Source organism: Piliocolobus tephrosceles, chromosome 4, assembly GCF_002776525.5.
Source record: "Piliocolobus tephrosceles isolate RC106 chromosome 4, ASM277652v3, whole genome shotgun sequence".
Lineage (NCBI taxonomy): Eukaryota > Metazoa > Chordata > Mammalia > Primates > Cercopithecidae > Piliocolobus > Piliocolobus tephrosceles.
In genome coordinates this window covers 178,347,681-178,364,923 of record NC_045437.1, presented here as the reverse complement: position 1 = coordinate 178,364,923, position 17,243 = coordinate 178,347,681, and the positions used below count along the sequence as shown (strand labels likewise).

At 45.0% G+C, this 17,243-nt stretch overlaps 1 protein-coding gene across 2 annotated transcripts in view; it reads left to right on the top strand.

Annotated features, from left to right (window-relative positions):
* Nucleotides 1-7,885, top strand: part of LOC111528318 (cysteine-rich and transmembrane domain-containing protein 1) — a 51,907-nt gene extending 44,022 nt beyond the window's left edge. For both annotated transcript variants that reach the window (XM_023195018.1, XM_023195025.1), the window contains exon 3: nt 7,702-7,885. In XM_023195018.1, coding sequence (XP_023050786.1) covers nt 7,702-7,811 — 110 coding nt within the window. In that variant the 3' untranslated portion in view covers nt 7,812-7,885. The remainder of the gene's footprint in view (nt 1-7,701) is intronic.
* Nucleotides 7,886-17,243: the final 9,358 nt, after the last annotated feature.

Below are 17,243 nucleotides of genomic sequence, written 5' to 3'. Positions count from 1 at the left end.
TGGAGTTTGCTGAGAGTCCTTCTGCTCTATTTCTTAGTTCTCCAAATTGGTAGCGCTGTAAATAAAACCACCGCTTTGGCAGCTGAACTCTACCAGATGGGGAGAAATCAGATGCCTTCTGGCCTTCCTGGCATATTTTTGGAAGGTCCCTACATACCTGCTCCATCTACAAGGCCAACCTTACTTAGTTTTCCACCTTAGGGGTTTCATGGCAAGAGGCTGGTCATGATTGTGGAGACTTTTTAAACTGGCTTCAGTGACAAGCTGGCCAGCCCTGATAGAGTTCACCATGGAAGGGAGTTGTTTCCCTAAACTCTGGCCCTGTCTTCCGGGGCCAGAGTCCTAGTCACAGTTGTACAAGCCAGGGCACCACTTCTGTCTCCTTTTCTCCGCTGGTGAAGTCTCTGGCCTCAACATTTGCCAAATAATCACATCTCTGTGGGTAAAGTGGGGATTTTCAGGACCATTTGCCCTTGATTCTGGGTTGATGTCAGCTTGTGTTAGAAAACAGTGTTACAAAACAGCAGGAATTGCGGTGGATAATTTGGCATAGCCCAGGTACCCCGCACAGTTCTTTGCAAATCTACAAGGAATGGCCTTTGTTTCTCTGAAATAGTGGGCAGTGTGCTGCAGGTAGTAGAGGGGAGGGGTAGGGGACAGTCCTTACAAGTGAGGGTTGCCCCTGAATCACCTTCTTACCACATTCATTGAGAATGGTCATCCTGTCCCATCCCTGACGTTGGAACTCACTGTGTACCAGGCTCTAAACTGAGGTGCATTCAGGAGAAAACACTACTATTTTTACTGTCATAAAATTAAGCCTGACAGTAGAAAAAGAAAACAACCTGGGGTGCTTTGCATAAATATATCTGCTGGAGCTGTTAATCAGTAACACAGGAATCTGCTACCTTTAGATGCCAGTTATGGTCTGTATACCTAAGATAAAACACGTTTTATGTTCAGTAAAAATGATATGGCAGTGTTTACCTTCTTAGAAAATGCAGCAAGTACTATTTGAATGAAACTCATGGGCCAGCACTCAATGTGAATCAGGCTAACATTGATGATAACAGAGTAGTCTGTGCCTGCCTGTGCCTGCGCACTAATTGGAAAAACCCAACAGCTACCTCCTTGGTGATCTCTGCCCATTTGGGCAAGTTCCAAAGAGCCAGCTCCACTCAAAGTAACCTCTCTATTTTTTTTCTGTTATCCAGTGCCTGAAAACCAGGAGGAAATCATTTCCCTGATTTCTATTTAGCCTTCTAAAATCATGGCAGTAGTTGTCTTATATTCAAGGGCCACTGACATTGGGGGTTTTTGGTTTCTGAGTCGTTTTCTATTTCTGTTTCACTCTTACCTTTTCTCTCCTTGCTTTGTTTCTATGCTTCCCTGGTTTCAAGCATCATTCTTGCTGCTCAGCAGGGTATGAAATAGTAGTTCATGCATTAATCACCCTAACCCATGGTTCCATCCTGGGGGCAAGGGACTGTCAGGCCATCATGGCCCTATTAGTCAGAAGCCAGGGCTATTAGGGCTGGCTGTGGCAGCCAGGGCCCATCTAAGATGATGCCCATTTCTTGGTGAGCCACTCACTAGCCATCATTTACTTAATTTTCTTGTAGGAGTGCAAGAAGAGAGAAATGAGGAGAGGGTGGTAATAAGATTAAGATTCCTCTCACCTGGCCGGGCGCAGTGGCTCAAGCCTGTAATCCCAGCACTTTGGGAGGCCGAGATGGGCGGATCACGAGGTCAGGAGATCGAGACCATCCTGGCTAATACGGTGAAACCCCGTCTCTACTAAAAAATACAAAAAACTAGCCAGGCGAGGTGGCGGGCGCCTGTAGTCCCAGCTACTTGGGAGGCTGAGGCAGGAGAATGGCGTAAACCCAGGGGGCGGAGCTTGCAGTGAGCTGAGATCCGGCCACTGCACTCCAGCCTGGGCGACAGAGCGAGACTCCGTCTCAAAAAAAAATAAAAAAATAAAATACAAAATAAAAAAAAAGATTCCTCTCACCTTAACTCATTGAAAGGATCTGTCCTGATTTTGTTCCAATTGTGTTTATTATTGTTCCTGCCCAGTTTGACAAGTGGCTGTGAGCTTCCTGAGATGAGTCTTTGTCTCTTCTTCTCAAGTGGTCTGTGAGCTGCCTGAGTCAGGGATGATGTCTTTTATTTCTAGACTCCTCTGCAGGGTTGGCTGTGTCAGGAAAATACAGAGTGAGCATGTGAGGTGGGAAGGAGACTGAGCTAAGCGTCAGCAACAGCAGCTTCTTTCTCCTTCAGCACATTTGCTGGATGTGAGATATAGTTGGAGCAGTAGAAGAGTCTTCAAGCAGGAGGGTAGGCTGGCACACAGGCAGGCAGAGTGGACTGTTTTGTGACCATGAGGTGTCTCTGGCTGGCTGGAGTCCAGGCTGGCCCCGGGGGCCTGCAGGATTGATTCATGCCACCAAACCAAAGAGAACTCAAGCTGCTGCTGGAACAGAACGTCCTGAGCCACCAACATACAGAGTTTTGCCTGCTGCGAAGCTCAGCTCTGTTGTCTTTTTCCCAAATGCTGAAGTGTTCTGGAATTCTCATGTATAAACAGAGAATTAAATAATGCAAGTTTCTTAGCTATTTAGGAGGCCGAAGCAGAAGGATCACTTCATTCTAGGAGTTCAAGGTTACCATGAGCTATGATCGCACCACTGCACTCCAGCCTGGGTGACATAGCAAGACCCTGTCTCTTAAAAAAAGAAAAAAATAATGCAGGTTTTTATGTGTATGATAAAATTCTCATAACATAAAATTTGCCATTTTAACCATTTTTAATGTACAGTTCATTGGCATTAATTACATTCACATTGTTGTGCAACCTTCCCCAGCACTCATCTTCAAAACTCTTTTCATCTTCCCAAACTGACACTGTGTCCCTATTGAATAACAACTCACCACTTTTTCCTACCTCAAGCCTCTGGTAACCACCATTCTACTTTCTTTGTCTATGAATTTGACTATACTGAGTACCTCATATAAGTGGAATCATACAGTATTTGTCCTTCTGGACTGGCTTATTTCACTTAGCACTGTGTCCTCAAGATTCATCCATGCTGTAGCGTGTGTCAGGATTTCCTTCCTTTTTTAGGCTGAATAATAGTCATTGTATATTTATACCACATTTCGTTTATCCATTGACACTTGGGTTGCTTCCACCTTTTGACTATGTTTCTAAATAATACTGCTGCGAACATGGGTATACAAATATCTGTTCAAGTCCCTACTTTCAATTCATTTGGGTAAGGGTTTAAAGCACAAGGAGCAAGATGTCTTTGAAGATCAGTTTCTGATGAATCACCGTTCACTGCTGAGCAAAAGTCAGATTTACTCATCATCTAATTTTAGACTCCAGCATAACTACCGCTGGACACTCATAATATCAGACTTCATTTTGATATTTGATAGGCTTTCACAACATTTTATAATTCTAGTTTGATATATCCCCTTTCACTGACCACATTTCAGCCGGCCACTTCCTTATGATTGTGAGGGAATCCTTGTCGCTTGTTGGTGGGCACTGGGCTAGGCAGTGCGCCTTACTACAGCCAGCTTGCTCTAGTGGTGTGGGCTCTTAATGACTTTGACCTGTCTCTTTCCTGACCCTAGTTGAGCTGGTCTTTTGGCCTTGTTTCCAGACCTGGCTCTTAAGACTTGAAACCATGAGCCTGCTGATGACTAAGGCTGTTGAAGCCACTTGTCTTCCCCTCATGGCAGCTTTGTGCAAGCATGGTATTATCCCCCATGTCTTCCAGTTTTTGTACTCTGCTTTTGTTTCATCCAATTCTTATACAACATTTAGAATTATTAGAATTACATATGTGTAACTTCCTAGGAAAGTATATTTCTGAAATGCCTTGGCACAGGACTGGTTTTCCCCATACCTGCTAAGGACACACTTGGGTGATAATGGGCTTCCTTGAGCCAGTGTCCATCTGTATTTGCCAGGCCATTTAGGGAGTAGAGATGGCTGGTTGTGGAACTCTTGTCTTAATGGGCATGTGATTATTCTCTGTGTTAATTTCTTACTAGCAATTCTCTAGATTCACAAATGAGCCAACTCAAACTACTGCATAACTAAAGATACTGAGATCAGTCCCAGTGTACTGGTAGACTTTGAACTCATGACGTGGTGAGGACCTAGACTGTGGGCCATGTGGCTCTTGTGAATGAGGCAGGGACTGCCCACTGTAGCCTTCTGCCCCTGCCTAGAAGGATGTTGGTGCTGCTTATAGTTCCTAGCCAGCCTTCCCTCCCTGTGTCTCAGGCCCTTAGGGGCAGCATGTGGAGAAAGCCTGTACCCTGTACTTTAGGGACTTAGAGTCTAGTTAGGGAATATGTAAACACTGACAATAAGCCAGCCACTTCTGAGACAGTCCTATTTTCTTTGTTCTATTCTAATAACAGAAGTAAAAAGGGAAACATCACGGGCATACAGAATAAAAGTCTCCTATTCTTACTTGCCAAACTCTGTTCTTCTGGACACTGTATATGTCCTGGCCTGTAGTCTACCTTTTTCATCTAAATACTCAACTTGAGCCCATCTCTGCCTCAGCGCTATATTCTTCTTAAGGACTGCTTGATATTTCTAAGGCTGTTTTTGAATGATTGCAGTTACAGTGTGCTGGCAGGAATTCAGAATCAGAAAGACCCTTAATAGGGTAGGTCAGGAAGGCCTCTTAGAGGAACCACCTAGCGCTCCCAGGTTCTCTGCTTCTCTCTGAACCTCCCATCACCAGAATCTGATGAAAACCTAGTACCTCTCTCACCCACAACCCCCTCACCCGACTAACTTCCGGCTGAACCTCAGATTCCTGGGAAGAAATGCTTAGAACAGCTGGGGCACAGCTTTGGTAAGGAGACGGACTTGGAGAGATAGGGATAGATGTTTTCTGAGAACACAGCTAGGGTTGTCTTTTTGTGTGTGTCCTACACAGGCATGGGGCTGGTCTGTGCTAGGCACAGATTTGGCTCTGAGGTATCTGAGGCCCTGGGGGTAGAGCTCAGTATTGGGGTTGCTGGATGTGGCCAGATTCAGACCCATGGGATCCATGGAATCACTGTGAACAGTCTAGGTGGCCAGAGGGAGAGTGCTGAGGCAGTAGGAGGCTTGGCTGTTTTTGAGCAAAGGACATGATGGGTCGTTAAGTGTAGGACAGTGGGAGTGTGCTGCAGGAGGAGGCAGTAGACTGACATGTGAATGCTACCTTGCATTGATTTTGAACAAACCTGTAAATGTGCAGAGTTCTACAGATGTCAGTCTGAGGAGGAGGAGGAAAAGAATGATAAAGCCTGAATCTGGGAGGAATAGGCAGCTGCCTTGGCTAAGAGGCTTTGTCCCATATCCCAGCGACCGAGGTGGGTATTGGAGGCCCCAGAGGAAGAGTAGACAGAATAAAAATGTGGAGGGAGGCCAGGTGCAGTGGCTCACACCTGTAATCCCAGCACTTTGGGAGGCCGAGGTGGGCGGATCACCTGAGGTCAGAAGTTCGAGACCAACCTGACCAATAAGATGAAACCCTGTCTCTACTAAAAATACAAAAATTAGCTGGGTGTGGTGGCATGCACCAGTAATCCCAGCGACTCGGGAGGCTGAGACAGGAGAATTGCTTGAACCTAGGAGGCGGAGGTTGCAGTGAGCCGAGATTGCACCACTGTACTCCAGCCTGGGCAACAAGAGTGAGACTCCATCTCAAAAAAAAAAAAAAAAAAGGGATATTTCCAGGACACAGGAAAGAATGAGCCCAGTGACAGTATTGCTGATGCTGAGAGAAGGTCAAGGGGTGGGGTGGGCACTACCAAAGGTCAGCTGAGTAGACACTGAATTTCCTGACAAGGGTCCTGGTGCTGCTGAGGTCACTGGCTGGCAGAGGTGGAGAGCAGCAGTGTGGGAGGCAAGAATGGAGGGGCTCTGCTGAGGAAGTGAGAGGTGAAAGCGGAGTATGATGGATGTTCATACTCACTGGGGTGAGGGGAGCCAGGGGGCTGGTTAGGGACCTGGAGGTGGCCCCTGGAGCATCATGGAATCCTCAAGGCTGTGCATAGGCAGAGACCGATGGTGCCTGCTCCCTTGATGCCCTCTTCCTCCAGAACCTGGCTCAGGTGGGCTCCTGACTACCTTCTGGAACCCCAAGAGAAGAGGCTGGGGTTGATTTGGTAAATTCTGAAGTACTGCCACCTGGTGTGGAGAGCCAGGGGTTGCAAAAGGAGCCTTAATGAGCTGTTTGGGACCTGGCATGGGCTGGGGGGAGAGGGTTAATAGGGGCTCAGCCCCAGGAATTGCAGCAGTGTAGGGGTCCTCTCTGGTTTGAGCTCCTTGGAGGGGGAGTTGTGATTTGATAGCATCCCCTACTTGCCAGGTTTGCCCAGCAGAAGTCCTAGTGCTAGCCTAGAGCTCACAGAGGCCACAGGGCCTGAGAGGAGACAGAATTGGATTTAAGGCATATTTGATAGGTGGAACTATGGGTTAGGAGGTGCCAGGTCAGGCTATAAGAGGAGCATGGTTGTGGGGAGTTGGACCATGTGAAGTGTCTGGGTAACAGTGACTTAGGGAGGCAGCCCAGGACTGAAGATGGGGCCACTGGGGCTAGGAGCCCAGATTGGTCAGTGCCCACTGACCCTAAAGCCCCTGGAACTATCTTATAGCAGTTGAAATAGACGTTTGAAGAGATCCAAGGCATTCTAAAACTAGCCAGGCCCCACCCTCCTGCCATGAGGACCCTCAGGAGCAGCTTTGAGTGTGGCTTTGGAATCAGACAAGCCTGGATTTGAGAAAAATGTAAAAGCAAAGTGAAAATCTCCACCTCTCTCCACACCCTGAACTTTTTAAGTTCTTGTATACTTTCAGAAACGTGTATGTGTTTGTATGTATATCCTTCTTATTGTACAAGTAAAATAGATGCACTGCTCTAGACCTTGCTTTCATCCCTTAAATTATTGGCCACATGGAAGAACCACCTGGTTCTTTTAGTGGCTGTGTAGTATTCTATTATGTGGTGTGCTTTAATTTACCCAACTGGACTCCAGTTGATAGACATTAAAGCTAGTTTGGGGTTATTTTGATACAGCAACAACCATACTTTACATAGATCTCTGAACACTGGGACAATTATTTCTGCAGGATAAATTCCAGATACAAATTTTCTGGGTTGCAGTTGTTGTCTCTCCCCTTCCCCCTAAAATTATCCTTCAAAGAGATTCTGTCCATTCCCACTCCTACTAACAGTATATGAGAGTTATAAAATGATGATAGTAATACAGCGCTGTTGGGAGGATTAAATGAAATCATGTGTAAAGATTTCCTCCAGTGCCTGCCATATCAGGCTGCAGGAGTCAGGCTCAGGGCAAGGGTTGCATTGAGAATTGGATCACTTTGGACAAGCAATAAATAAAGTACTGGGTTGGGTTTCCTGGTCAGCTTGGAGAAGGAGAGGTGGCAGGAAAGTGGTCTGATAGCTGCTGAGTACCTGATGTGTGCCAGACACTAAAGCAGGGAAAGGGCAGTGAATCAGATCAGTTTGGCCCCTGCCCTGCCCTCGTGGAGCTAACAATCTAGACAGAACCAGTCGCTGCAGAGTGTGATAAGTTCTACCAGGATGCTGCCACTCCAAGTCCCCTCTGACTGGGTCTCTCTCTCCCCTGCCTGCCCTGTATCCCCTTCAACAGTGTACGTGGTAGAACGGGAAAGGAAGATGGACGACAGCGGGTGTCAGGCAGTCCTGGCTGCTTGCTGGGCTGCTCTCTGCTGCTGCTGCCTCCTGGACAACTTGGACTGAGCAGCTAAAATCCAAGTATTTCCCTACAGCCCTGCTACCTCCTGTTACTCAAATAAACAACTACTGTTGCACAATTTCCATTTTCTTCTTTCTTTGAAAATAACTCGCAGATTTTTAAATTTTAGCACCTTTCGTAGGTGTGAAATGGTATCTCACTAATTCGCCTACCCTGATTACTAGTGACCTTGAACATAAGCATATAAGTTTTGAGCAGTTTGTACATATCTTGTGAATTGTGAATTGCTTATACATGTTCTTAGCCTGTCTTTTCTGTTGGTTTGTCTTACTGATTTGTAGGGAATTTCTATATATTCTATCCACTAATATTTTTAGTGGATAGAATATATCTTTTATAGGCTTGCAAATATATTCTTCCTATCTGACTTTCTTTTTTTGTTTTTTGAATGGAGTTTTGCTCTGTTACCCAGGCTGGAGTGCAGTGGTGTGATCTCAGCTCACTGCAACCTTTACGTCCTGGGTTCAAGCAATTCTTGTGCCTCAGCCTTCCAAGTAGCTGGGATTGCAGGCACGTGCCACCATACCCTGCTGATTTTTGTATTTTTTTAAATAGAGACGGGGTTTTGCCATGTTTTCCAGGCTGGTCTTGAACTCCTGAACTCAAGCGATCCACCTGCCTCGGCCTCCCAAAGTGCTGGGATTGCAGGTGTGAGCCACTATACCCGGCCTCTCTTAATCTTTTTATAGTATATTTTCTAGTATGAGAAATTTTGGATGTCATGTTTATCATCTTTCCCTCGTGCTTTGTATGGTTTAGTCTTTGAAAACTCATTTTCTATTCCAAGCTCATAAAGATAAGTCTATATTTTCTTCTAAAAATGTTTCAGATGTAGTCATTAATCCACCTGACTTTTTTTTTTTGAGACGGAGTTTCGCTCTTGTTGCCTAGGCTGGAGTGCAATGGCATGATCTTGGCTCACTGCAACCTCTGCCTCCCTGGTTCAAGCGATTCTTCTGCCTCAGCCTCCCAAATAGCTGGGATTACAGGCATGTACCGCCACACCTGGCTAATTTTGTATTTTTATTTTATTTTTTGAAACGAGGTCTTGCTCTGTCACCCAAGCTGGAGTGCAGTGGCATGATCTTGGCTCACTGCAGCCTCTGCCTCCTGGGTTCAAGCGATTCCCTTGCCTCAGCCTCCCAAGTAGCTGGAACTACAGGCATGCACCACCAAGCCCAGTTAATTTTTGTATTTTTAGTAGAGACAGGGGTTTCGGCATGTTGGCCAGGATGGTCTCGAACTCCTGACCTCAGGTGATCCATCCACCTCAGCCTCCCAAAGTGCTGGGATTACAGTCATGAGCCACCGTGCCTGGCCCTGAATTTATTTTTTTATCATGGTATAGGATAAGATTCTAGTTTTGTTTTTCCATCTTGGTAGTTCCAGCTCCATGTATTAATTAGATCATACTGTTACCAAGCAAAAGGGGCTCACTGCCTGATGTGCTAGAAGCCAATTCCATGACACTGGGTTTTTGAGAAAAGAAATGCTTTTATTATATGTTGATTAACAAGGAGACAGGATTCCAGCTCAAATCTGTCTCCCTGCCCTGGCTTTAAGGCAGTAATTTTATTAGAAAAGGTTAGAGGGGTGGATTCCAGGATGAGAGGTGGTTGGTGGAAGGAAAGAAGAGGTTTGGAAAGTCCTGGGGCGTGTACAATAATCTCTTCATGCTACCTCATGGATCCTATGTGCAAATTCAGGGGAGGGTTAGTATGAAACATGCAGTGAAAATTCGGGCTGTGACATCAGCAGGCTCATTCTATCCAAACTCCAGCTGGCCATATTGGTTCTAACAGATTTCAGCCAGTTCTTTTGCCTCATAAGCAGAGGCGTTTTAGTGTTTCAGCATGTTGTTTTTGTCTGCCATCTTGTAACCTCTGTTAGGGATTGGTGTCTTTAATCTTTGGGGCACAGTTTCAATCCTTTCCCTATTAATTTGAGATGAGATTTGTCATATACCAAGTTCCCATATACGAATTAGAATATTAGCTAGAATCAAGAATCTGGTGTGATGTGTACCCTCCTTCCACCAGCACATGCATAAACACATACCCCTTATTCTTTTTCGTAATTTTCTTGGCTTTCTTGGCCTTTTAGTCTTTCATCTACGTTTTAGAAGGTTTGTTAGTTTCTACAGAAAACCACGTTTAGCTTTGATTGGAACAACATGTAATTTATCAAGTAATTGGTGAAAGAGTTGACATATTTATAATATTGTCTTCCCACCGTGAACAAGGTATCTCTCAATTTATTTTTGTCTTCTTTTTATGTCTTTTAAATCTTATAATTTTCTTCATATAGCTCTCACATGTCCTTATTGGTTTTTAAAATTAGATTTTTTCCCTAGGTATATTATAATTTTAATGTTACTGTGAATAGATTACTTCTTTAAAATGTTACATTTATTACTTGGTGGAAATAATTTATTCATTCCATTGGGATCACACATTAGAAAATTTTAGCCCATCTTTGTCACACCATTACCTTGGGGGCAGTTCAGCTGTGAGGGGAGCAGTTCTTCAGTCTGTCCTGTGTATGCCCCAGGGAAACCACCCGGGTTCTACAGAGACAATCATGCATTCCGTAAACGTAGCTCCAGAGTGCCAGGTGATATACCACACAGAACAAACCCCCAATCCCTGCTTTTGCAGGGCTTATACTCCAGGGAGGGAACCAGACATTAAATAAACCCACAGATAATAACTGACATCATACTTCCCTGTGAAGAGAAGAGATGTAATGCCATCAAAACATATAAAAGGGGAACAACCTGGCACAGTCCAAGAAGGCTTCCCCAAGGCGGTGAAGTGAGCTAAGATCTGAAAGATATATAGATGTCAGTAGGCAAAAGTGTAGGAACAGCAGGTGCCAAGGCCCAATGGCAGGAAAGATGGTGACTCATTTGATAAAGTGGAGAAGGAAATTGGTGTCATAGACAGCAAGGGGACATTAAGAGCAGATGAGAAACAGGCAGGAGCAAGATGGGAGCTCATAGCCCAAGTTAAGGATTTTTGTGTTTGTCTTGTGAGTAATGGGAAGCTGTTGAAGGATATTAAGCAAAGGGATGATATCACATTTGTGTTTTTAAGAGATTCCTTTGGCTTCTGTGTGGAGAGTGGTTTGGAGTGGGGCACAGGTACACATGGTAATTATGGAGAGAAATGAATGCATTTGAGATATTGAGAAGTAAAATCAACAGGACTTGGTGATGGATTGGATATGGACATTGAGGAAGAAGGTAAGAGTCAGGGATGATTCTGGATTTCTGACTGGAACTGGATGCCTGGTGGTGATGTTTATGGGGTTGGGAACAAGAGAAAGGAATCATGTTTGGTTGAGAGGGGGAACATACTGGGTTAGTTTGAGGTTTCAAAGTATCTATGAGACATTCAAGTGGAGATGTCAGGTAAGCAACTGTATATAAACCTGAAGCTTGGAGGAGAGGTTGGGCTAGAGATGTCAATGTGGAGAGCCTTGGCATGTTGATCGTTGAAACTGTGGCCGTGAGTAAGATCAACTTGGATGGAAATATGGAGGGAAAAGGAAAGATAGCAGTGTAGGGCTGAGCTGTAAGGAATTCTGGATGGATCTGCAAAGGAGTCAGAGAGAGAAAGGTAGGAGAATGGGATGTCCTGAGAGCTGAGTGAAGATGTATTGGGAAGAGAGGAGTGATCAGTAACATCAAATGTTGCTGAGAGATTAGGTAAGGTGAGAATGCAAAAGTATCCACACTGTTTTCACTGAGGGCATGGACTTTTCTCCAGTTCTTGTTCTGTGAAGGAAATCAACAGAAGGAAAGACAAGACTGCTTGGAACTAGAAGACAGGGCTCCTCAGGCCTGGAGAAAAGCAGACATTTGTGTAAGCATGGAACAGGTGAGCTCACAGGTGCAAAGCACTAGTGGAGGCAGGAAGGCCAGGAGCCCCCGCCAAACTGGACAGAAGCATGCTAACAAAACATTGAATTCCAAAAAGGTTAGACACCAAGTAAGGGAGTCAGGCTAATGTCACTCAGCTTTGAGCCTGAGTGGAGAGGAGAGGAGACATTGTTCCTCAAAAAGACTGTGTCCTCTGCAGTAGCTGCTAGAGGGTCCAGCACATAGATAACCAAACAGATGACCATCCATACCCTGGGGAGGTCCTTCTGAACAGTAGCAACAGTCTAGATCTTTCATAACCACCATCACAGATTTTGCTAATATACATCTTTTGAAAGGAAACTCTACATGCAACTCCAATCTGGAAAATAGATACTATAGAATTGCTGTGGTTGAGGCAAGGAGGAACCACCCCCTACTTTTTATGAAAGCTCAGGGGCCTGAGGAATACATTTGAAAACCCCCGGTCTTTGGGATTTTGCAGTGCATTTGGCCACGGGAGATTTGGGATGGTTAGGTTTTGCCCTGGAATGTCATTCTGGGCTACTGCCTTGCAAGCAAAATCATTGGTGTGTTAACTGCTGGTATATTCTATGAGGATCCGTGGATACTTTATTGCTGAAAAGTATTCCGTTGTATTAGAGGTACCACAGTTATTCATTCACCTGTTGAAGGACCATTTGGGTTGTTTCTACTTCTGGGTGATTATGAATCCATCTGCTATAAACATTGATGTTCAGGTTTTTGTGTGAACATAAGTTTTCATTTCTCTAAGCTGAATACCCAGGAGTGGAATTTCTGGATCATATGATAGGCTTAAGAAACTGCTACTCTTTTCCAAAGTGACTTTGGCATCGTGCGTTCCTATCAGTAATGAATGAGAGTTCTGGTGGCTCTGCATTTTTGCCAGTACTTGACATTGTCAGCAATTTTTATTTTAGCCATTCTGATTGTATGTAGTGGCATCTCATTGTGGTTTTAATTTGTGTTTTCCTAATAGTTAGTGATGAAGTCATGTGCATATTTGCTCTCTGTATATCCTCTTTGGTGAAGTGTTTTTTCAAGTCTTTTATCCACTTTCAAATTGAGTGGTTTTCTTACTGTGGACTTTTGAGAGTTGTTATATATTTTAGATACAAGTCCTCTGTTGGCTGTGATTTGTACATATTTTCTCTACATCTGTAGCCTGTCTTTTCATCCCCTTAACAGTGTCTTCCATGGAGCAAAAGTTTTCCTTGTGATGATGTTCAGTTTATCAATTTTTTATTTCATTTTATCACGCTTTTGGTGTCATTCTAAGGACTCTTTGCCTAACCCCAGGTCATGAAGATGCTTTTCTATGTTTTCTTCAAAATATTTTATAGTTATATGTTTTTCATTGAGATCTATAATCCATTTGGGGTTAGTTTTTATATAAAATGTGAGGTTTAAAATGGCTGAGGGTTTTTGTGAGATGTTTTGCATACCATACCAATATTTTTCAAAATGCTTTCTCCAATGAATTGCCTTTGCTTATGTGTCAAACCAGTTAGCCATGTACATGTGGGTCCATTATTGTCTTCTTCATTCAATTCCTTTGATCTATGTATCTGTTTGCCAATACCATTAACCGGTTATCTTGACTACTATAGCTTTATGTTAAATCTTGTTTTAGTCATTTTAGTTCTCTTTCCTTTCCATAAATTTTAGAATTTGTTTATTAAAAAGTCCTGTTGGGATTTTTATTGAAATTGCATCAAATCTATAGATCATTGTGGGGTCTAATGGGTATTTAAGTGGGATTGGTTGCTCACCCTTACATGCCATAACCTTTAATGATGGCAGGCAGCCTGCTCATTCATTTGCTGGGTTGTAATTATTCTACAGTTAAAGTCCCTAGTGTATGATTACATTGGTGTCTTTGGAAGTTGGCAGTAAATGAGGTATACTATTCATTAAATTGGGTAAAGGAACAGCCATTACAAGATGGCCAGTATGTTGAGGGACTTGTGGGCCGGGTTATGCTCTGAGTCAGGTCAGCCACCATCATTCACAATCGTGGTCTTCCTGTGCCTCACTTCCAAGCAGGTCATGAGCAAGATCACACACTGTTTGCCGCAATTGGAAAATCCTCCCTCCCTCGAGGTCTTTACACCGTCATCACAAGGTTATAGAACCGTCATGTACTAGGAGTGATTAGGTTTTTCTCTCTAGATTTTCCTTAATTTCTTCTGCCTGGTATAAGAGCCTCATTCATAATTTTCTTTCTTTCTTTTTTTTTTTTTTTTTTTTTTTTGAGATGGAGTCTAGCTCTTGTTCAGGCAGGAGTGCAGTGGCGCGATGTTGGCTCACTGCAACCTCCACCTCCTGGGTTCAAGCGATTCTCCTGCCTCAGCCTCCTAAGTAGCTGGGATTACAGCCACCCGCCACCACACCTGGCTAATTTTTGTACTTTTCAGTAGAGATGGGGTTTTGCCATGTTGGCCAGGCTAGTCTTGAACTCCTGACCTCAGGTGATCCGCCCGCCTCAGCCTCCCAAAGTGCTGGGATTACAGGCGTGAGCCACCACACCCGGTCCAGAAAATCATTTTAGCCTCTTCTCAAGTGTATTTTGGGGCTTTTCATACTTGTCAACCCCTTCCTCCCCTTTGATCTTGACAGTGACATCTTCCCCAGCTCACACCATGGTCCCTTGGTCTATCTGAGGCAGTGGCATTACAAGACTCTAGCAGAAGAGCGGGGGCTGAAGAACTGCTTATGTACTCATCCTGTCCCGAGTACTCTTCCCCATTACTGCCCTTCAGTCCCCCACCAAATCTCCTGGCTGGTGTCAAGATCAAAGTAAAACTGCTCTCTACTCTAAGCCAAATACAAAACAGTTTGTTTCTAAGGCTTGTCTTCCCCTCAGGGTGTGGAAGATGGCTTACTAAAGTCTTGTGTAACAGAAAAGAGGACATTGCCCCCGTAAACTATTTGAGATTCCCTTTTTTATTTCCTTCTGTCACCAGTAAAAGAAGTTCTTGGTTTTCTCCTCAGGTTTACAAAAATAAAGTGAATTACTTAAGTCTGACTTAAATTATTATCTGTACGTCTTTCATCTTTTATAAACTCACCTGGATAGAACCCATCCTGTCCACAACAAGCTGTCGAGCCCCACAGTCACCTTGTGGCATTTCTGTGGATGTGCGCATCCCTGCAGTCTTGTGGCTTGGATTGCTCACTGCATGATGTTTTGCAAAACCAAGCTTTGTACATGCACCTGGACCAGCAAACAGGAATGTACGCGCTGCGCCAGTACGGCAGGCACCTCGGTTCTTTAGCAGTGCTGTAAACATAGACAATGGCCTAGAAAATTATGAAAAATAGCATTTGAAATGTACTATATGATCTCACTATTTAAGAAACCCCACGATGAAACTTTCCTCTCTATAAATTGAGAGCTTGTATTTTTGACCTGTCTTAATGATATTAACTATGTTCTCATTACATCATTTTCCTGTGTTATCTAAGGCAGTAGCTGTACAACTCTGTCTTCCTTCCCATCCTGTAGAAGAGGAAGCAGAGGCTCAGAGAGATCAAGTGTCTTACTTGAAATCATCCAGCTCTGGAAGAACAGAGCCAGGATCTCGGCTCAGATCTGCCCAACTCCCAAGTTGGTGGCAGGGACATGGGGAAAATCGGCCCTGGTTTTAACCTCTTCTTTTGTTGCTCATAGTTTCTTAAAAGCTCTTATTTTCTCTATTTTAGTTAAATGGGGTGATAACCTTCTTGTAGAGTAACAATGGTCTTTACTGGAAAATACCAAGCACTTCTGGATCTCCAGCCACTTGCCCGGGAATTGTCAGCGTCCAGCACTGGAATTGAGTTACACATGAGGGAGGCTGACATGCACTCGGGTGTTCCCTCACACACACCTTGCTCAGGCTCCTCAGCAGCCACTCCTCCCGCACCCTCATGTGGAAGGTGGAGGTGTGGCGGATGGAGGCTGAGGGACCTTTCACTCTGATACTGTGACTGTGGACAGAATACACTCCGTATCTCAATTGACTGTTGGACCAGGTCGTCCTGAGGTGATGGGCCCTGACTCTCCTTGGGACACTCTGAACAAGGAGAGATCTAGATCTGAACCTAACACACAGATCTTGGATTGAGAAGGAGAACTAGGGCACAGAGAATAGGGAGGCCTTTCATTCCCTTGATGCATAGCCACATTTCAGGTCACATGCAGCCAAGATGCTGTCTGATTTGAAGTGAGCCTGATCTTGTGCAGTGAGCACTGGGCCAGAAGGCAAGAGTGTGCAGTGACAGGCCAGGACCTGCCTCTAATTCACTGTGTGACCTCAGTCAAGTTATTTCCCTTCTTTGAACTCAGCATCCTCTTCTTACCAAAAAATGACTGGCCAAGGTGGTCCCCAAGGTAGTTCTGACTGTAGTCCTGGCATCTGAGAAGTTCTCAATTGTTTCAGTATCTACGGTCAACCCTGTCCTAGTGGCACTAGCAGCTGTTGCCCAAGGATGAGACCACAGGGGGTGCTGGCAGTTGCAGCCTTGTCAGGCTGGCCCAGCTTGTCCAGATCTAGTAGATGGTTTTTGTTGTTTATCCAAAAATTGTGTTATTGGGTCTACTGTTCACAGGACTGATTGGGAGTGAATGAGATGACTCATTCACCTGGGGTCCCTTAGGCTTCATCAGCTTCTGGGAGGGCTTGGTCTTGGCCCTGGGATAGCTGCTTGGTTTTGTCCAGGGGCAGCCTCCCTCCCAGGATGCCACTTCAGGATAGTGGCAAATGTACTTCTGAAGACCTACAAGCAAGGACCCATCCACAGCTCGGCGAACCCTCACCCTTTCCAGACCAATCCATGTAAATGCCCACACCTGTCCAGAGAGCAATGGCAGCCTGAATGCTTGTTGGGTTGGGCTGCAGTAAGCTGAGGCACAGGTTGGTGGGTGAGTTGGTTGGCCAGCTCCCGGTCTGCTTCACCTTGGAGTGGGTATCTTGGGACTCAGCTTCACAGAAAAGCCAGGCCAGAGCTGAAGCTTCAGGAAAAGGAGGCAGGAGGAATAGTGTAGGAAGAGAGGCTTGGGAGGCCCAGGGAAGGCTCTGAGCTTAGGAGGCAAAGGCAGCTGCTGTTGTGGAGCCTGGGCCAAGGCTGTGCTGATTCTGTCAGCTCCATATCCACCTCCCTTTAGAACAAGGGGGAAGTGGAAGAGGTTCCTAATCCTATCTTAACCCTTCAAAGAATCCGATGAAAACTACAGACCCTTGATTGCCTCTATCCAGCTATTCCCTGGAAGGACAGAAGCTGGGCTGGTCCTTCTGCTGTTCCTGGTCATCCTTCACTCTATCACTCCCCCACTCAGCACACGGACCTGGTGCTCACTGGCCTTGAACAGAGGCACAGTGGCATTGCCTTTAGGACATTTTGTTCTTATCAGTGTAGCCTCTTTGCTCTGGGTAGTAAATGATGCCACTGCACTTGCACATCCAAGGAAAGCTGAACTGAAGCCATAGCAAGTTGAATCCTCTCTCTCTCTCTCTCTCCCCGCGCCCTC